Source organism: Cyprinus carpio, chromosome A4 (assembly GCF_018340385.1).
Source record: "Cyprinus carpio isolate SPL01 chromosome A4, ASM1834038v1, whole genome shotgun sequence".
Lineage (NCBI taxonomy): Eukaryota > Metazoa > Chordata > Actinopteri > Cypriniformes > Cyprinidae > Cyprinus > Cyprinus carpio.
The window spans coordinates 4,925,809-4,947,976 of NC_056575.1; the positions used below are offsets into that span (position 1 = coordinate 4,925,809).

The 22,168-nt window shown below is 36.6% G+C and overlaps 2 protein-coding genes and 1 long non-coding RNA gene across 5 annotated transcripts; 1 reads left to right on the forward strand and 2 right to left on the reverse strand.

The window, feature by feature from the left end:
* Nucleotides 1-551: 551 nt before the first annotated feature.
* On the reverse strand, nt 552-1,838 carry LOC109075701 (protein O-mannosyl-transferase TMTC2-like). The gene is made up of 3 exons (XM_042748296.1): nt 1,501-1,838; nt 1,184-1,247; nt 552-944 (listed from the first exon to the last, which is right to left on the reverse strand). Exons 1-3 carry the CDS (start codon nt 1,569-1,571, stop codon nt 768-770), a joined length of 312 nt encoding a protein of 103 aa, XP_042604230.1. The 5' UTR covers nt 1,572-1,838; the 3' UTR covers nt 552-767.
* A 5,948-nt stretch (nt 1,839-7,786) lies between these two features.
* Nucleotides 7,787-16,715, reverse strand: LOC122134454 (methyltransferase-like protein 25). 3 transcript variants are annotated; one of them, XR_006157652.1, is made up of 7 exons: nt 16,470-16,715; nt 15,286-15,432; nt 12,404-12,433; nt 11,807-11,880; nt 9,008-9,086; nt 8,856-8,927; nt 7,787-7,980 (listed from the first exon to the last, which is right to left on the reverse strand). XR_006157652.1 is itself a non-coding variant. In XM_042748119.1 (6 exons), exons 1-4 carry the CDS (start codon nt 16,695-16,697, stop codon nt 11,809-11,811), a joined length of 477 nt encoding a protein of 158 aa, XP_042604053.1. In that variant the 5' UTR covers nt 16,698-16,715; the 3' UTR covers nt 7,787-8,927; nt 9,008-9,086; nt 11,807-11,808. The 3 variants fall into 3 exon arrangements, 2 of the variants coding, with proteins under 2 accessions (XP_042604053.1, XP_042604049.1); XM_042748119.1 differs by having other exon boundaries at nt 7,787-8,927; XM_042748115.1 differs by lacking the exons at nt 7,787-7,980; nt 8,856-8,927; nt 9,008-9,086; nt 11,807-11,880 and having other exon boundaries at nt 11,893-12,433.
* Nucleotides 16,716-17,800: 1,085 nt separating this feature from the next.
* Nucleotides 17,801-18,615, forward strand: LOC122141343. The gene is made up of 2 exons (XR_006157731.1): nt 17,801-17,963; nt 18,317-18,615. It is a non-coding gene; the product is annotated as an uncharacterized LOC122141343 (long non-coding RNA).
* Nucleotides 18,616-22,168: the final 3,553 nt, after the last annotated feature.

A 22,168-nucleotide genomic window follows, 5' to 3' on the forward strand; every position in this document is an offset into this window, starting at 1 on the left:
TGCAAGGTGCATTTCATCCTGCAATGTGTTAGTCTTCCTACAGATGGCAGCAAAACACTTATTCCAGAAACGAGCTGACAAGCGTCTTGTGCTCGTGTTACAGCAGTAGAGAGCGTCTCGATGTTGAACACTTACTGGAACAGAAATAATTCTGTTTTTCTTATAATAAAATAATGACTTTTTTAATTACTTTATTTCTGGTCAAACAGACATTTTTATTGTAGTAAATTGTTCTGGTTTATAAACAGCCTGAAATTAGACAAAGCAACAATAGTGCTTCATAAGAGATTGAGGTCTGAGAGATGTGAGATACTGAGATTTTTTTTTTAATAGTTTTATTAACAACTATTGTAGGTGACAAACTGTTAATTTATCAACAATAAATTAAGAGGAGGCATATTAAATAGAAGCATAATGACAATCTCAAGTCTTTTTAAAAGTCATAAAAAAAAAAAGACATTTCAGCTGGGGAAAAAAAATCTTATATATATACTAAACTATATGGGATTTGATAAGTGTACAACCCAGCATGTTACAAACACCACTTCTTCTGTGTTTGCGCACTTTACTATTCTTTTACACTTTTAAGACTCTCCAAAGCAGAACTTCACAGAGGCTCCGTCTTCATTCTCTACCTACAGACTAGTTCAAGTGTTAACCAGTTCCACCAACATCGGTCCATAAGCACTGAATCAGCAGAAAATTCCAGCTCAAAATCAGATCAGACGTCCACAGATGAAATAATCAGCAGATGTACCAGCAGCAGATCACGTCCCAGAGGCTCGTAAACCCTGTTTCTGCATGACATTCCAGAGTTTGTGGAGGTTGGACTGAGTGATGAGGTCTGGTTTGAGCTGCAGCACTCGGAGGTAGTTGCTCTCAGCTTCCTTCAGCTTCCCATTAAGATGGAGGATCACCCCGAGATTCATCAGAGCTGCTGGATGCTGGAAATCAAGAAACAGTTAATCAGCTTAAGGAAGAATTAGGTTTTAAAAATAGAAAAATTTATAAAACTGACATTCTAAAACAGTAGAGGCAACAAGTATGATGGAAGACGGTGATTTATTCTTAAAGAATATCATAAAATGAGAAGTTTGTTATTAAATAATGCATGAAAAAAGAATCATTAATTCTGCTAGTTAACGTTATAACATCTAATAGAATGACTAAAGCATGTGCTTACATCAGGTCTTAAATCTGCTGCCTTCCCATAATACCTTTCAACTGCCTCATTCAGACTGGCCTGTCTGTGGACAAACACACACATTAAGTTATTATTATTAGCAACAACAACAAGTGTTCAGCGATATGCAATCAATATGTCCATGCATTTATTTGGCAAGTGGCTATGGATGTTGATGATGAAACAAGTGGAGTCCACCTGCAAACCACCTGAAACAAAACTGTGCAGATGTATTTGCGAGAGTTTTTGACACACACACACACACACACACACACACACACACACTTTTGCACACACACACACACACACAAACACACCTGAGCATATGAGCAGCGCTGAACAACACATCAGACTCAGAACTGTCCAGCTCTGCAGCTTTCTGAGCCATCACTGCTGCCTCTCCCAGACAATACTCTTCCAACAGAAACTGACCTGACAGACAGAAACAAACACAGAGGAGCTCACAGGATTGAAAACAACTCAAACACAGCAGACCAGAAGCCCACAGGTCAAACAGTCAGAGATCAGTGCAGAACAAGCATCCAAAAACACACAGAGACAAAGAAAGAGAGAGTGGCATCAGGCATAGTGTACCTCAGTATATCTCTATATAAAAATAATCGTAATTGTAATAATCATAAAAACTTACTGTAACTGTCAAAGACATGTTTTCAAAGAGATGTGCATATTTATGTTTGTTTAAAAAATCTTATAAATTTGAGTTCATTTATTGTTTAAAAATATTTGTCTATTATGTATGAATGTAATATTCAAGGTTATAAGTAGAGAATGTGCTCACTTAAAATGTTTCAAGTTATGGGTTCTTTAAGAAAGAGTTACTATTGAAGCATAACAGGTCATATGACCAGGTTGAGTTGAACGCAGGACCGCTGCATTATGGGTTGAAGTAACATGGATGCAGAGAAACGCTAATGAAATGCTGAGCCTGAAAAAGAGTACCTTTATCTGCATGGTCTAAGAGGGCGCACACGGTAATTTATCATTAAATCTGTTGTATTTTGTGTATAATGTTGTTTTATATCAGTTTATGTAAACTATGTTATGTGTAAATAGCGATGTAATTGGATTCGGATTTGTCGCATGTGTTCATTTGCGTATCAGTGGACATTTACATAAGAGACTTGAAAAGGACTCGACTAAATGCATATTTTGAACATTTTATGCTTTATTTCTTGTAGTTTTCACGGTGTCTGCTGAACAGAGACAGAGAGACAAATAAGCAGCAAAATGACATCTGTATGAAGCGTGGCTCATTTCATTAGACCAGTGCAGCTACACTTACCATATATAATATTCTTAATAGAATGATAAATTATAAATGCATTTATTTACATTATTTACATAAAATCTGTAAAATAATAATAATAATAATAATAATAATAATAATACAAAACTGAACTATTTTGATAGCTGGAACAGTATTATAAGCTTTTTTGGGAGAAGGGGAAAAAAGACGGGCTCGGGTCGGACTCGGGCTGGTAATTCTGATAAGCTGTCGGACACGGGCCGTGCTAGGGTCTGAGCATCTCGTGCCAGGGCTGGGCTAGGGCCTAAATTTGAGGCCTGTGCAGGGCTCTACAACTAATATTAAGGCCTGCAATAGCCAGGATTAACGTCATAAAGATGAGTGTGTATACACCGCTTACGTCTTTTGTTGTATTTTTGTGGATGGCAAACTTCAAGATTTAAGTAAAAAACTATATTAGTAACAAAACAGCTGTCAGTATGGACATGAGAGTGAAACAAAAACCTCAATGTGATCAAAATTCAGTATAACGGTTTAAAAAAAGCTTCAAGTGTGAGCTCTCTGTGACACCATCTATCAATCACAATACACACAAAAGCGCATAATGAAACACTCCCCCTAAAAGCCACACAGTGCTATAGTCTCTCTCCACTGAATAAACACCAGATAATGATCAAACCGAATGCAACAATTGAGATTCTGCAAAATGCGAAACAAAGAAAACATTCTCTGCTTATTTGCAGGAGATATCAAAGTTACTACAGCAACTTCTCAGCAATATGCAAGACAACTTGTTAAGCATACATTTTGTCACACAGCTGGAAAAGTGATGGATGTTTTCTTTGTAAATCCCCCTTGAGGCCCATTACACATTTCTAGGGTCATGTTTAAAGACTGTTACAGATGAACAAAACATGAAGAATGAAGAAAAGTGGGCAGCAGTATTAGGACTGGGTAGAATTAAAAACCTTATTTATTACGCAAATCTTTCATTCAACTACAAGTGTCTTTGAATTTTTTTTTTTCTTTACAATGCAATACTGCTGATGTCATACAATACCAAGCGTCAACTGCAACCACTGTATTAATCAAAGAAGCAGCTGCTCTACAAGTGTACTATGCCACTGAATTAATCAAAAACTAACTTGAATATTAAGGGAAACATATCCTCTGCAATGAATATGGACATGGTTGAACCTGAGCTAATCAGCAAACAACATCCTCTGGAAGTCTCATAACAAACATAACACTAGCATTCAAAACAAACAGCAAGATTTTATCTCTGGAAGCAACGTGAAACTCATCCAGAGGGGAAAAACCATGTAAGCAAGGTATTAAAACTCACAGTCAGAATCATGGAAAATGCTTTAGAACAGCACGATTGGCACAAGATCACATGCCAGCTCTCAAACATTGTAAGACATGTAAAAATAAATTTCCCCCAGTAGGATTAACACTAGCTGACATCTTCTGCCTTTAGTTGAGTTGTGCATTTCATACCAAGAATGCTTTATTCACTTTTTTATTGATGTTACCATTGGTGCATGGAGTGCGGACAAGCCTCCGTACCGTTCCAAGGAAAAACAGACACAGAACGCAGTATTCCATAGCTCTGGAAGCACAGAAACCAGTCCCAGAAGTCGAGACTATCTAATCACAGAAAATCAATCACCAGATTCTTTGATTATGCCTTATACACACAAACACATAAATCAAAGCAACTTAAACCCCGGGGAACGGGTGAAGGACGCAAGACTGTTGACCTTTATGTGAGAAGGTCGATTTGATTAATGACTCTGTAAGGTCAGTGTACTGATTGGGTATCTGTGGTCACTCAAGAAGGACAGAGAAGGATGCATGCAAGTGTGCATCTCTAGGGTTTAAATTAACACTGGGTTTCATCTAAAAATTTAAAGGTCACGGGTTGTGATTTAACATTTAAATGCAGTGTGTGAGACACTATTTGCATCACTCCTACAGACAACTAGTTAGAGCTAAAATTTGCAGTCACATTAGTGAAGTTTCTGTAGAATTTAATGTGTAAAAAGGTCCATTGTCTACCACTTTTAAACTATGCAGCAACTATGCAACTTAAACATGAGGAAAATTTGCATGGATAACTTTTTGTTCTCAATCCAATCACATGGATTCCTACTGGAATGACTGGATTTCGCCCATGAAATTTCATCTAACGGTAAATGTAATGGCACCAAGAGTCACAGAGTAGATCAGCACTTGCCGAATCTGTATCTAAATATCTGGCCAGTTGAAAATCAATTAATTACATATGATTGGCAAGTTGGAGGTCAATTGGTTGAGATATTGGAACAATTATGGCATGAACACTGATGTGCCCAACTGGGTCCTTGAAATGATCTGTAAAGCCTGATTGGGTTTCACCTGGGAGTCTATAAATTAATCTTGATGGAATCAGAAGCAACTGGAGATGTTTACACAAATTATCACTTTCCTTCTACATTGGCTGCTACACTAAACCTATCATTTCATGGGTCATTTTGCTACAGTAAACCTGTAAAAGATGCCCAGGGTTTTGTCCAGTAAAGCATGCTGAAAAGGGTTTAAGCATCTGAAAAAACATTAATGTGATGATGAGAAGGAGAGAGACAGCAGGCCTGTCACACAGACAAATGTGGGATTGACTGGAGCTGGATTTCACAGAGATTAAATCTCAGTAAATATGTTTTAGATCAGTGTTTCACAACCATGATCCACTGGTGCACATTTAGGATATCTCCACATCTGTTTCAGGTCCTGAAGTCTACTAAATGAGATAATGAGTTCAGTTAGGTGCATTTGATTAAGAAAAATATACAAAATTTGCAGTGTTTGGGTCACTCTGAGGCAAGTTTACATGTTTGTACAGTAGGCTACCTTTTAAATTTTTGTTAAGGATAATTAAAATAAACTAACCCAAATTGCAAAATATATACTTGAGTGAAAAGTGACATCTCCTCAGTGAAGACCAACAATAATAGTGACCTGATATGTCACATTATGAACATTTTTTAAACTATATTGTAAGTGACATAAAATAAATGGAAACAAAATTAAACTAACCAACATTGTTTAAATACTTTACCCGATGTTGTGTGAGTAGCACATAAAACTGAACAAACCTGTCCCAATGCTGTGAAGTGCTGGGGAAGGACTGTACCTGTCATCATTAATGTAGAGAGTTCTGAGGTAAAGTCAGTATTGCCAAATTTAAAATCAGATTTATCTTTTTCTCACAATTCGGACTTTTTTCCTCAGAATCCAAATTCCGTTTATTGATTGATTGATTTTTTTTGCCATAGAATAAAAAGAATCTAGCAATTTCTACTTTGTATGTCCCAATGCAGACTTTTCTTCTCAGAATTGGCAGTTTATATCTCAGAATTGCAAAAAGAATGTCATTCAGCCAATCAAATTTGAGAACTAGAGTTGTTATGTAATAATAATGTGCTTTGAAGGAAATGTAGATGATGAATTAGATGTTTGCACCCTGTGGTGAGTTGTGCTTTTTGCATGTGGATCTCTTAAAATCCCCACTGAGGAGCAGCTGGGGAAAAACCTGCTCAGTGCATGTGTGGACCTGCGTGAGTGAAACACAGGAACGAGAGACAGATGTGATAATTTGTACCCCAGTGTAGTGCTTTTTGCATGTGACTCGCTGTCCACCCCGCTGACCCTTGACCATCAAACCCACTGGGAGGACAACTGCTGTTTTCAGGGATCAACACAAGCTCTGACCTTATCAGTACTGCATTCTGCTGCAGATACACAGTCAGATGGAACAGATGTCAATCTGAAAAGTATACAATTAAAAAAGCAACGGGACAATAAGTAGCTAGTTTCTATGTGAAACAGCAGTGATTTCACAAAATTATATAATCACAATAGATTACTTGATGTTCATAACTTGTTGCAAGTGTGTTCTAGGGTAAACAGGATTTTTTTTTAAATGGATATAACAGTTAAATAAATAATATAATAAAAGTCATAAAAATAAAAATTGCAAGATATTTTTAGTAATATAAATACATTTTAATGTAAAATTTTTAGCTTTTTTATTCAACTTTGTACAAAAAACAAGTCTGAGGAGGATTGTAATACGTGTGTCATTTTCTTTTTCAGAGCTCCTGCTGTATAAAGAATTTATATATGTGTGTGTGTGTGTGTGTGTGTGTTTTATTTAGGATAGACTTTTTTCATCACAGCTGATAAATATCAAAATGGAAACAGTCATGATGGGCAGTGCCACAGTCTGGAACACTCCTGCTCCAAAATAGCACCTGTTTGATTTAGACCAGCACAAAAAGATCAATTGTATTAAAATAATAAAAAGCATAACTAATGTTTTATGTTTATTAAAAGAACATTCCAGATTGAAACTGATTGAAGACTTGATTTATCATTTTTATTCTTATGTTTGTTTTGATCTTCATCCTCTCTTTTTGATAACAAAAAAACTGTTATTTGACATTTTCATGTTTTTCAGTACTGTGTTTTGCAATGCTTTTAATCACACAACAATATCAACAATGATCTGATATAGACAGAATAATACTACAAACGCCTCTTTGGATTTTCCAAAACGTAATTATACAAATGAAGTTGGCTTGTTGATGTTATGGTAAATTAAAAAATGAAAATTTGTTAAAGTTAAAATAATTGTTTTTACATTCTGGATTTTTGTAATTGAAGATGTGAGCAATGGTTTGAAGTTAAAAACATCAAATGATGGACTTGTTTCTTACAAACCTGCAGCTTTTCACTTCACGACATTATAAATCAACAAGGGTTAAATGGATTACTTGTGGATTATTGTGATGTTTTTATCAGCTGTTTGAATTCAAATTCTGACGGCACCCGTTCACTGCAGAGAATCCATTCATGAGCAAGTGATGTAATGCTGAATTTATTGAACAGCTTCATTAATTAAACTTATAAAACAAGTGTCTTTTTAGTACTGCCATCCATATGTTTTATATATTAAAAAATTGTCACGTAAAATGCTGCTTATCTAATGAGAGATTTTGTTATAGTTTGCATGCATCCTGACTCAAATAAGGCAGTGAGGATATTTATGGGAATTTTAATCTTAATGCAGATTTTTAAATGCAGATTTTAATCTGAAACCATTTTACATTGCTGTCCAATGTGTGATAGGAAACACATTACAAAAACTTTTTTTACATTTTCATCCACAACTGAAAAAAAAAAAAAAAAAAAAAAAAAAAAAAAAAAAAAAAAAAAAATATATATATATATATATATATATATATATATATATATATATATTTTATTTATAATATACACACACACTTTTTTTTTTTTTTTTTTGATTGAGGCCCATGATGCATAGAGCATACAGTGAGAGAGAAATAACAGAACTTGAAGAACATCTTGTTCCTCCCTGCTTCCTCTGATGTCTGGAAGCTTAAATGGCTCCCCATTGACTTCTCCCTTTGTTTCCTTCTTCATCTCATTCTCACACAGACCTGCCAGGGCCTGGACATCCACACAGCTAAAACAGCAAAGAAAAGTAGCATTCAAAAATCATAAGAGGCCATTAACACAGAATGCAGTTTTGCACTCAACTGCACTGCTTTTTTAATTGTTTCTTAAAAGCACAAAGCTGTCATAGTTGAATGTTGCACCTTGCAATGAGGCACTCAAGTTCAAAAATACTTTATACGATAATTCAGAATTATTGCATGTTTTGGCAAATTGGTTGATAATTTATACGAATACGAAATCTAATTTGTGCATTTTCATACGATTTGCTTATGCAAAACTGACAGTTAGGTGTAGGGTTGTACTTTTTATGCTGCTTTTCTACAAAGATCTGATATTGGGGAGGTTTTACTTGCTTTACATTACACGACTGATAAGTGACCCCTGTAAGATCACGTAAAAATTGATCCCACAGAAACTTGCTGTCACTGTTTTGTGAGTATAAACAAAATCATTCTGTCATGCCCTAAAGTTTCAGTCTAATGTTCTTCACAGAGGGCTGAGTCTGACACTCCTGACTGTTGTCACGAGGAGGTTTGAGGTTTTATGTTCAAAGCCTGGTGGGCAAGAAGGAAATGGACATGTAACTTAAAACCTCTGAACTCCTGTAAGTTAGAAATCTTAAAAAAAAAAAAGTTTTTGGGTGACTATTTTGGATCTGCTTTATGTGGCTAAAGACTGTTTGTATAAATGCTGTGAGAGTAAGTTGTTGACTTGCGCAAACTGTGTTGTTCTCCTGAAGTAAAGCCTGAAACAAAAAGCCCCTCACACTTCTCTAATTATATGAGGATTAAACATCTTAACATGCACAAATGTAAGGGATAAACATACAGCAGAGGGTTAAATGGACAAGTACTGCTATCTGTCCTACAAATGGTTTGTTACCTGCTCTTTCAAGTAGCAAAGTCGTTCAAGGAGGATTAGACCCTCTATACACAGAGCCAAAGTGACTTTCAACTGAGGAAGATGAAAAGCAGCATGAGACAAATATGGAGTTCATAATGAAAATAAAGGACATATAAGTTTCTCTGTCATACTCAGCATGTTAAAAGCCACCATCTCATTCATTCTGGGACTGTAGTGTTCATGATAGCTCTGAATATCACTGTCAGATAGCTGAAGACAACAAGAGAAGAAGAAAACATTTAAAGCAATTTTAAAGAAATAAAGGAATAAGAGGGTGCCCTAAATATGTGTGTGTGTGTGTGTGTGCATAAAACATTTTTACTTTTTTTAAATAGTTTTAGATTTAAAAATATTTTATATTAAATACAATTATATTGCAAGTAAATATATTTACATAACTATAACATATATGTACTTTAATAAAAATTTAGTTTAAACACATACACATACAGGTGCATCTCATTAATTAGAATGTTGTGGAAAAGTTCATTAATTTCGGTAATTCAACTCAAATTGTGAAACTCGTGTATTAAATAAATTCAGTGCACATAGACTGAAGTAGTTTAAGTCTTTGGTTCTTTTAATTGATTATTTTGGCTCACATTTAACAAAAAACCCACCAATTCACCAATCTCAACAAATTAAAATAATTCATAAGACCAATAAAAAAAAAAAAAAAAAATTTTTTAGTGAATTGCTGGCCTTCTGGTAAGTATGTTCATTTACTGTACATGTACTCAATACTTGGTAGGGGCTCCTTTTGCTTTAATTACTGCCTGAATTCGGCGTGGCATTGAGGTGATCAGTTTGTGGCACTGCTGAGGTGGTATGGAAGCCCAGGTTTCTTTGACAGTGGCCTTCAGCTCTTCTGCATTTTTTTTGGTCTCGTTTCTCATTTTCCTTTTGACAATAATACTCTATATATTCTATATGGGGTTCAGGTCTGGTGAGTTTGCTGGCCAGTCAAGCACACCAACACCATGGTCATTTAACCAACTTTTGGTGCTTTTGGCAGTGTGTGCAGGTGCCAAATCCTGCTGGAAAATGAAATCAGCATCTTCAAAAAGCTGGTCAGCAGAAGGAAGCATGAAGTGCTCCAAAATTTCTTGGAATTTGGTTTTCAAAAAACACAATAGACCAACACCAGCAGATGACATTGCACCCCAAATCATCACAGACTGTGATACTTAACACTGGACTTCAAGCAGCTTGGGCTATGAGCTTCTCCACCCTTCCTCCAGACTCTAGGACCTTGGTTTCCAAATGAAATACAAAACTTGCTCTCATCTGAAAAGAGGACTTTGGACCACTGGGTAATAGTCCAGTTCTTCTTCTTGTTCTTAGCCCAGGAAAGACGCCTCTGACGTTGTCTGTGGTTCAGGAGTGGCTTAACAAGAGGAATACGACAACTGTAGCCAAATTCCTCGACACGTCTGTGTGTGGTGGCTCTTGATGCCTTGACCACAGCCTCAGTCCATTCCTTGTGAAGTTCCCTCAAATTCTTGAATCGATTTTGCTTGACAATCCTCATAAGGCTGCGGTTCCTCTTGGTTGGTTGTGCATCTTTTTCTTCCACACTTTTTCCTTCCAATCAACTTTCTGTTAACATGCTTGGATGCAGCACTCTGTGAACAGCCAGATTCTTTGGCAATGAATGTTTGTGGCTTACCCTCCTTGTTAAGGGTGTCAATGATTGTCTTTCTGGACAACTGTCAGATCAGCTGTCTTTCCCATGATTGTGTAGCCTAGTGAACCAAACTGAGAGACCATTTTGAAGGCTCCTGAAACCTTTGTAGGTGTTTTGAGTTGATTAGCTGATTGGCATGTCACCATATTCTAATTTGTTGAGATAGTGTATTGGTGGGTTTTTGTTAAATGTGAGCCCAAATCATCAAAATTAAAAGAACCAAAGACCCAATCAGCATATTATGTGACTCATAAGACTTCATATATTTCATCTTCACCATCACAGGAATAAATAAATTAAAAAAATATATAAAATTTTATTAAATATTATTAAATAATATATTTATATAAAATATAATACAGCATACATTATTCTACTGTTTAACAGAATTCTGCAGATTTTCCCTCAAAATCAGGGTACAAAATGTCCACTGACATGATGTGGGCCTGGTGAAGCCTTTTCCCTTGCTACCTAACATATTTTAATCTGTTCATCTCATTAGCTTTATTGTGTAATTCAGATACATGTGGGCAGACTGAGAAAACATTAAATGTAACGTGAGATAATTTGGTTATTACTGTGGTGTCATCCAGATCCAGCTTCCTAAGTGCTCTTCTGACATAGTCCACAAGCGACGAGGCTTTGGAGTACACGTTCCCAAAACGTTTCTCATTGCCAATAATTTAAAAACTAAATATACAGACAATAAGTCACATGTAGAGGGTGAACTTTGCACTCCTTGTTGACTTGCACATTACTGTAACCTGATGGTTTGGCTTTGGCTCACAGAAGCTTATTACACGTGAAAACAGGGCTTTAGGGTTTGAGTCACGAACATTAGTCAGCACTGAATCAGATCTGCTCTCTGCAGCCACAATCAAGTATCTCAATAAACATTTCTCATCCCGCAAAATGGAAGGAAGGACCAGAGGGAATCTGGAGCCTCTTTATTCTCTCCTCTAGTTTACTAAAGCGCTTTGGCAACTAAAACAAAGACAGGCGGTTGTTTTCTGTCTAATGAGCCGATGATGTGGTGAGAGAAATCTGATCCTGGTCTTCTGGAGGGGAAAATCGTGAAGTAATAACTACACATAATTAATGTATTTATATGTTTATTTATATAATCTGTGATGTAGACTAATAAAAGTGTAGTGTGTGTGTGTGTGTGTGATTTTTATTAATTAATATATATATGTTTCTTTAGGCCATGAAGATTTGCTGTGCCAACAATTAGTATAAATACCTTTAAAAGGAATCATAGTAATCCCATAAAAACACATGAAGAACCGTCCGATAAAAAAGTGACTCCATAGGCAGCTGTAACAGACAAGAAACCCTTTCAATCACAATCCAAATCATTTTCTTTCATTTCAAAGCTGATTTTGGTCACTTACACAATGCAAGCTTACTTGCTTATGTTTGCTAACTTATTTATATTTTTAATTACTTCATTTGAAATGTTTGTCCCATTTGTGGCAACTTTAAAAACAGATTATCTCTATTTTTCAATGACAATTATGTCATCCACACAATCAGACATGCAGAAGACAGAAAGAGATTCATGTTCATGCTGACTGCTTCACCTCTAAACTTTCAATCTAAATTAAAAGAAGAAAAATCATATTAAAATACACATTGCCTCTAATTAAATCAGACAAATATGAATAGGCACATATACTGTACATTCTGGCATTCAAGCTTGACCAGCACATTACAATCAGCTGTGCAAACAGTCTCGATCGCATGAGACTGCCCTCTTTTTATTCAAATTCTGCAGGAGAAATGGGTTTTTAATTGAAATATTAATATTGATATGATATATGACACAATCAACACTCACCTCTCCTCCAGCAGACACTCTCTCCAGAGCCTGAGAGGGGAATAAAAAGAGTTTGTGAAGAGTCTGCTGGAAACATGCTTGAATCGAAAAACTTGATAACTAAACTTGTGATAACTTATAGTTAAAATGTGATGCAAGATTCATCAGCTAATAAGCAAAGGATGTGGTTGAAGATGCGTGGGCAATGTGATGTTATTTGTGACGTGTGAGTCAGCCAGAAACACGCCTGAGCCTTCAGGTACTAACTCATAGAGAAACCACGCACACCATCAACACACCCTGAGCAACAGCCACAAAACAACACAACAAACAGATTAAATCAAACAGCTTTTAACATAAAAATACTGTTCACTTTTTAAAAGAAATTATACTTGTAGTGAGCAAGGATGCATTAAACTGATCAAAGATGACAGTAAAGACATTTATCATGTTATAAAAGATTTCTATTCGAAATAAATGCTGTTCTTTTGAACTTTCTATTTATCAAAGAATCATGTAAAAAGTGTTCTCCAACCATTTTCAACCTTGATTATAATAAAATGTTTCTAGAGCAGCAAATCAGCGTATTAGAATGATTTCTGAAGGATCATGTGACACTAAAGACTAAAGCCTAAAGCCTTCTGAAGATTCAGCTTTGCATCACAGAAATAAATTATATTTTAAAATATTTTAAAACAGAAAACTGTTATTTTAAATCGTAAAAATGTTTCACAATAATACTGTATTTATTGTATATTTGAACAAATAAAAGCAGCCTTGGTGAACATAAGAGACTTCTTTCAAAAACATTAAAAATCTTAACAACCATAAACTTTTTATTTAATTTTAAAACTGAAAGCTAAACTTTATGTGGAAGAGAACCTGTTGAACACATGCCACTCAAACAAGACCCACGCTGTGGTTTGAGGACTATTGGTGACGCAGATAAACACTGTTTACTCCAGCTATCATGCTAATCTAAACCATGCCAAACTGAACAGGATCCAGAGTCCAGCACAGGCCTGAAAAATGAATGAGCTGTGCATTAAAAAAAAAATGCAGGGACAGTGTGCAAAACAATATCAGCAATTTCATTATGAAACGTTTGACTGCGAATTAACTTCAAGACTGTCTTGAGGAGACCAATTGCTGTGGGGTGTTAAACTGAAGGATCTTCAGTTTGCATTTGATAATAAAACTGAGGTGTGTATTTATTCTATTTATTTATTTTTTTAAATGAAAATATTAATTTAATGCACTATAAATAAGCGACTGCTTAACAAATGATGTTTGTGGGTGGGACTTCCTGTATTGAGTCAGCAAATGCGAGGCCTGAGAGGAGATATTATGTAAAAAGTATTGCTATTTCTATGCAAAATCTTCATGAATCTGTGGGATGCTGCTAGTGACACAAAAATGACACACTTCACCTTTAAATGCACAGCATGCTGTAATCTTACAGGGTTTTGAGACTAAAAGACACAATGTGCTTTTTCACTGGAACTGCATTTGTTTGATTACATTGTGTTTCTTCTTTGGAACAAATGTGTTTGTAAAGCGAAATGCTGAAGCCCTGTAAACTCTGACATCATCATGCTGAAACGCCACACGTTGTACTGCCTCTTCTTGAGTTAGTGATCAAACAGACAGTCTGGTGAAGTAGAGAGTGTTTGTGATGCACACACTGTCCCTGCAGCAACCGAGAGCCTGTGATGTGATCACCAGGCTTTAAAAGGCTTCATATCACAGTAATAATGTGATCAAAATATCAGATTTTGAAGGCACTCCAGTCCTTTCTGTGCTGTCTCCTTTATGAGAAAGAGAGAGACAGACAGAAACCACATGCTCTCTTAAAACTAACACCAAGTCTTAAAGGAAAAGTCCACGTATAAATAAAAATTCTGTTATCATTTACTTATTCTCATGTTGTTAAAAAGCTATATGACTTCATTTCTCTGCGGAACCCAAACAAAGATATTTTGAAAAACAGAGTGCTTTTCGTCCATAAAATGAATGTCAGTGGAGACTAATGGAGTTGTTCTGGAGCCTAGTAAAATTTAAATAATAATAATAATAATAATAATAATAATAATAATAATAATAGTTACAATTACATTAAAATTATATTTATAATTACAAATTATATTAAATATAATATATTATATTAAATAATGCATTAAGTAATTTTAATTAATTAACAATTATAAAATTATAAAATAATAAATATAATAATAATAACAATAATAATTTTGATTAATTATTTTATAATGTATAATATTTTTTTTTGATATAAATATAGTTATTATTATAACTGTTATATAATTTTTATTTAATTTATTTTTGTTTTTTTTTTTATATCTTTTTTGTTAGTTTTGTTTTTGTAAATGATAATCATTATAGATGTTAATTATTAGGACAGTGTAATAACAATTATAATGATTAGATTGTTATTAGGATGTTAGGATGTTATTTTATTTTTTAATTTTTTTTATAATATTGATAGAATTAATTATTATTATTATACAATTTACTTAATGAATAAATGAACAAAAAAAAAAAAAACGCAAATTATTGATTAGAAAATAATACATTTTATAAAAAATAATAATAATATTTTGTTGTTGTTGTTATTATTTTACTTTTTTTTTTTTTTTAACACCCAGCATTGGAACAGAGCTACACATTGCTGAAAGAACATTATACAGAGAAATGCAATTACACACAGCTTGTCTTGTCTTGACTTGGGCACCCAGTCTGATAGAGACTGATCTGTCCACGTGTGTGTGTGTGTGTGTGTGTGTGTGTGTGTGTGTGTGTGTGTGTGTGTGTGTGTGTGTGTGTGTGTGTGTGTGTGTGTGTGTGTGTGTGTGTGTGAGAGAGAGAGAGACAGGAAGTGTTCTTACCCTGTCTGTCCTGATCAAACTCTTCAGAGAGCAGGTGTAGCAGCAGCTCACACTGCAAACAGCACACAGCTCCTGTTTGGCCCTGAACATCCGCAGAGTGCTGGGGATCAAATCTCCACATGTATGCAGACCAACCAGAACTGCATCCTAGACACCAGCCAGAGAAAAGAGAGAGGGAGAGAGAGAAAAAAGGTAATTTAGTGAAATCAACACAGACTGTTTGCCATCTCTCATTGATCATAAATGATTTGCTATGGACACATCCAAGTCCCTCCCCATTTTTTAAGCACATTTTCACCTAATTAATATGATTAGGATAATCGCAGGCGTCTCGCTGAGCTGTAATAGCAATAGAACAACTTCAGCTCCATAATCAAAGCCCACAGCTGGAACACTATTGCAGCATAGAGTTTCTCTTGTGCTATTATATTAGTTTAGTATACATTAATTATTTGATCCTGAGAGAATGTCATATGAAATGAATTCACAACACATTTACAATGAAAACACGTAATGCTTTAAATAACATGGAAAAATACAGTTTGAGCACCTAATTAGTATTTTAAGCATTATATTATATGATGTTATGATATTATAAAAACAACAATGTAAAATACTTTAATTCATTAATAATAATAATAATAATAATAATAATAAATTATTATTATTATTATTATTATTATATTATTATTATTATTAACGATAATGCTAATCATGTTATTATAATTAGTAGTATAGTAGTAGTCATAATTATAATTTTTTATTATATATTATTATATATATTATTTTCACGTTTTAATTATTATAATTATTATTAATAAATAATTAATTAAATAATTGATTTAATAAATTATTATTATTATTATTATTATTATTATTATTATTATTATTATTACTGTTGCTGTTGTTTTACATGTACACAATTTTTTCCTGCCCTGGTTATTTAATTTTTGAATGAATAATAATAATAATAATAAATAATAATAATATATTATCTATAATTAATTATTATTTTTATTTTTTCTTTTTTTTTTTTTATTATTTTTTATTTAAATATTATTTATTTTGTCATATATTTTCTAATTATTTCATAGTTTTATTTATTATTATTATTATTATTATTATTATTTTTATTATACTTTTCTCCAATGGTCAGAGCCCCCTGTATTAGGACCTCTCTTCACCTCCAGCTCTGTGATCAGTGTCTTGATCTCAGTTTCTGCAGTGATATATGAGGTCGAAGGGGAAAACAGGATGCTGTCTCTGTCGTTTCTCTTCTCTTCTCTTCTCTTCTCTTCTCTTCTCGAGCTTTCCTCTGCATATTCTCTCTTTCTCTTCTCTCTTTCCTCCAGACTCAGCTGGCTGGGGTGGACGCGGGGAGAGACGTCCTCTATGACGTCCAGAGACAGCATACTGAGGAAGCTGCTTCCTGAATCGGAATCATTTTATATTATAAAAACAACAATGTAAAATTATTTATTTACTTAATAATAATAATAATTAATATTATTATAATAATAATGCTAATAAAGTAATTATAATTAGCAGTATAGTAGTAGCCATAAATATAAATTTTTATTAATTAATAAATAAATAATTTAATAAAATATTATAATTATTAATGTTGCTGTTGTTTTACATGTACACAATTTTCCTGCCCTGGCTATTTAATTTTTGAATGAATAATAAATTATTATCATTATTATTATTATTATTATTATTATTATTATTATATTTAACAACATTTATTTTATTATTATTTTATTATTTATTATTTATTTTCCACATATTACTAATTATTTCCATGAACATTATTTATTTCCATTATTATATATTTTTAATTAAATAATAACAATAATAAATTAAATTAAGTAGTTGGTTTATTATTATTATTATTATATTACTTTTCTCCCTCTTTACCTAATAAAGTGGCCTGTGTGTGTGTGTGTGTGTGTGTGTGTGTGTGTGTGTGTGTATATTTTATATATAAAAAAATAAAAGGATGCACTGTAAATCAGATTGAGCGCCTCTTACCCTCTATCGCCCTCATGCGGTCTTGTGAGGAACTGATAGCACACAACCGGTCTTGTGAGGACACACACATGAACGTGCTCCAAACATCACGCGTGTAAAAGTCCACAGTGTGCGCATTTGAGATACTTATCTTCATCTGTTTTTCTTTTTAAAGTATCGATGGGTATGTCATTAAAGGCCAGTGTTTATGGGCACAGAAAAGTGAGAATATTCAGCGTTAGCAGCAGCTGCTGACACAGTATTTAAGACACAAATAGTCAAATCAGGAAATGATTCACTGAGCGACCGAATGTGCGGCCATGTTGGGTGTACCAGTCTGCGTTGTGTTGAATGGGGGAATATGTTGCCCTCACAAAAATGACGTTTTTTGATTAGTAATGCCTTGCGATCATTCGTACGTCGTCATTATTGTGCGTCTTTACACGAGAAACATCCGTTTTTTTTTAAGTGATATGTGGTTACATACGTAACCGAGATGGAGACATGGCACCTTTAAAACAAAATGAAAAAGTAACGTTAAAGGTCCAAATAGAGGAAAATGCTTTAATAACAAATTTGCACATGGTGGTTTATTACACAACGCCAAAAGGAAAAGAAAAAATGGGTTCCGGAGAACAAAGTTTTTGATGGGTGGTTAAAAGAGGGTGAGTAAATGTGTTTTCGATGTAGAAAATTCACACTGAATAAACTAATTTGACATAAAGGTCAGTTAAAGACGTCTAAAATGAGAAAAAAATCTAGTGTAAAACGCACGTGCCTTGTTCTTAGATATGGTTTTTTTTTTTTTTTTTTTTTCTTTGCATTAATGTTGGTTACATACATTTTTCAAAGTGGTTATACCATTTCCTTAAAAAAAGTTTAATCCAAGGCTTCTTTTGCGATATTGTATTTACACTATCAACCAGTATATAAAATAAATAATTTAAAGTGTCCATAGTTCCATAGTCTGCATAAATGTATTCTGTTTGAATCTCATCTCTCTCTCATTCTGTCTCAGGTCAGGGGTTTGCTTTCAAAAGGAAGGAGAAAATAAAACACGAATACAACAAACTTCTTCGAAAAGAGAAGAAGAAAATGCAAGCATCAATAGGCCTGTCACGATAACAAATTTTGCTGGACGATAAATTGTCCAAGAAATTATTGCGATAAACGATAATATTGTCGTTCTAAGACCAGTTTAAACTAATATAATGATAATGGCATATTAATGCAGGTACACCTTTTCAAAGATCAATAAACTTTTATTTCTAAAGAATATTTAACACTGAAAACGGAAAACATTTTAAATATCCACAATAAATGAACAAAACAACCAAAAAACAATAAAAAATAAAAGCAATGGACTGTCAGTCTCTGTTAAAAAAATAAAATAAAATAAAATGCACTTGATAAGCTTTGTTCAAATAAAGCAAAGGTGAATTGCCGTCTATGTCCACCAAGGACGAGAGAGAGGACGTGTTTGTATGTTATATTATGTGTATATGCCAGTTATGGATGCTCATATTGACCGTTTAACCGTTAACCGAAAGTAAACATTTTGACCGATTAAGGGGCCGTTCACATATCGCGTCTTTTGGGCGCTCAAGTTCGTTATTTCAAATGTAGACGCGTGGTATGCGCGCTCATAATGGAAGCGATGCGCTTCGTTTTTCCCATTGCTGAAATTTCCTTGTAACGGAGATCGCAGTTGATGGATGGTTAGCAACGACAGACGCCTCAGGAGCGCAACTGCCCGAGCGCTTTAGAAAGGAGGAGAAAGCGACGCGCTTAGCGTTTCCACGCGTTTTTAGGCGCGACATGTGAACGGCCCCTAATACTATCAGTTAAACGTCTTTTTTTTTGGTTGTTGTTTTTTTTTTTTTTTTTTTTTTTTGCATGGTAATTATATATACAGGTCCTTCTCAAAAAATTAGCATATTGTGATAAAAGTTCATTATTTTCCATAATGTAATGAATAAAATTAAACTTTCATATATTTTAGATTCATTGCACACCCACTGAAATATTTCAGGTTTTTTATTGTTTTAATACTGATGATTTTTGGCATACAGCTCATGAAAACCCAAAATTCCTATCTCAAAAATTAGCAAATTAGCAGTGAGAGATTCGACGATCTAATCGACCTGGCCACCGGTGTGGAGAGACGGGTTTGAACAACGCCGTCGTCTCATTGGAGGAGGAGTCTTTTTTTTCGTCGCCCTCGTGTCAGCCCCTCCCACTCTGAACCTGAACCTATGCGCTGGGTAAATGGTATTTGCTTCTAAGGAGCGTCAGGGGGATTCAGAACCGCCTCTGTATGTACTGTGCTAGTTCTCACTTTGTGTCTTCCTGTACCCGGTAAAAGCCAACGCTCGCCAGTAGGAGGAGGGTTACTGGCGAGCGCTTACCATCTAACGCTATCCCTTCCACTTCCTGACGGCCTTCCAGCGCATCTCCAGTGGGCGGGGGTCGTCAGCCTCCTGTGCGGCCTTGATCCGATTATGGGGCCGAGGGAGGAAACTTTGTGGATGAGAACTGTGGGGCGCTCCAACAAGGTATTCCGCTCACAACGCTAAGAGACTCCACCCTTTTATTTGCCCTTGATGGCAGCGCCCTACCTAGGGTACAGAAACAGACGATCTCATTAACTCTGACCATCTCTGGCAACCATAAAGAGACAATTTCCTTTTTTATTTTTCAGTCTCCGTTTACTCCTTTAGTACTGGGGCCCCCTTTGGTTAGAACTTCACAATCCACACATTGACTGGGCTAAGGGGTATGTTTTGTCCTGGAAGTTGTCATGTCATGTTAAGTGTTAGCCTCGGCTGTTCCCCCCGGTCTTCTGTTTCTGTGTTGCAGGAGGAGACGGGATCTGACTGGGGGGTACCGGAGGAGTATCACGATTTGCGGGGGGTTTCCAGCCATCTCGAGCCATGTCTCTTCCGCCCCATCGCCAGTATGCACTGCGCTATTGATCTGCCCCGCCCGGGGACCACGCCCCCTCGGGGTAGGCTCTACTCCCATCCCAGACGGCAGGCTTTAGAGAATTATTTAGCAGTGAGTCCCTCAGTGCCGGCACAATCGTCCCATTCCTCGTCGCCTGCCGGCGCCGGATTCTTTTTTTTAAGAAAAGAGACGGCTCTTTGCGCCCAGGCATAGATATCGGGGGCTGAACGACATCACTGTTAAGAATCGTTACCCACTGCCGTGATGTCCTCAGCCTTTGATATCCTGCAGGGGGCAAAAGTCTTTACCAAGCTCGACCTACGCAACGCTACCATCTCGTCGCAGTCGGGAGGGGGACGAGTGGAAAGACCGCCTTTAACACGCCCCTCGGCCACTTCGAGTATAGAGTCCTTCCCTTCGGATTGGTTAACGCCCCCGCCGTCTTTCAAGCGTCTGATCAATGACGTCCTTCGGGATATGCTCAATGTTATTCGTTTTTGTCTATCTCGAGACATTTTGATTTTTTCGCCCTCTCTCCAGATTCTGTTGCAGCACGTTCGCCGCGTTCTCCAACGATTGCTCGAGATCGACTCTTTGTTAAGGCCGAGAAGTGCTCCTTTCATGCTTCGTCTATAACGTTTCTAGGCTCCGTTATCTCAGCAGAGGGGATCAGTATGGACCCTGCCAAGGTCCAGGCCGTGCTCGATTGGCCCGGTCCCGGATTCTCGTGTCTCGCTACAGCGCTTTCTCGGTTTTGCTAATTTCTATCGCCGCTTTATAGCGCCAACTTCAGCCAGGTGGCCGTGGCCACTCACCGCCCTCACTTCGGTTTAAGTCTCGTTTCGGTTGGTCCGGACACTGCGCAGGAGGCATTTGACCGGCTAAAGACCCTTTTTTGTCCGCACCCATCCTCCTCACTCCAGATAGCTCAAGACAGTTTATCGTTGAGGTCGACGCCTCCGAGGTAGGGGGTGGGAGCCGTTCTTTCCCAGAGCGGTCAGCGTCGGATAATAAGATACACCCCTGCGCGTACTTTCTCACACCGCCTTTCCCCCGCGGAACGTAATTACGATGTCGGGAATCGTGAGCTCCTCGCCATCCGCTTGGCATTGGGATGTGAGTGGCGGCAGTGGTTAGAGGGTTCCTCGGTCCCTTTCATCGTTTTGACTGATCATCGCAATTTAGAATACATTCGCTCCGCCAAGAGATTGAACTCACGTCAGGCTCGTTGGGGCCCTTTTCTTTACGCGTTTGATTTTGGTCATTTCATTACCGTCCGGGCTCTAAGAACGGTAAGCCGGACACGCGTTGTCTCGACTTTTCGACCCCCCCCCTCGTCTGGCCGCACCCCCACAAAGGCGATTATCCTCCCGGTCGGGTGGTGGGGGCTACGGTTCTGGGGAAGGAGAAACAGGTTAAGCGCAGCACTCTCTCACGTCGCTACTCCCGTAACTGCCCTAGGGGCAGCCTCTTTGTCCCGGTTCCCACACGATTGGCAGTTCTACAATGGGCTCATTCCTCTAGACTAGCGGTTCATCCCGGTGTTCGACAGGTACTTCGATTTATCCGACCAGCGTTTCTCTGTGGCCCTCTTTAGAACGTGATGCGCGCCGTTTATCGCCGCCTGCTCTATTTGTGCCAGACCAAGGCGGGCAATTCCCCACCTGCTGGTCTCCTCCGGCCGCTACCTGTTCCCTCTCCGCCCGTGGTCCCCATATCGCTCTCGACTTTATCACCGGTCTTCCGCCCCGGCCGGTAAGACGGTCATCCTGACGGTAGTCGGACGCTTTTCTAAATCGGGCGCACTTCATTCCCCTTACCAAAACTGCCCTCTGCTAAGGAAAACGGCCCAGAAGATTATTTGATAAGGTGTTTAAAGTTCATGGCTTGCCCACCGACGTCGTGTCCGATAGGGGGCCGCAAT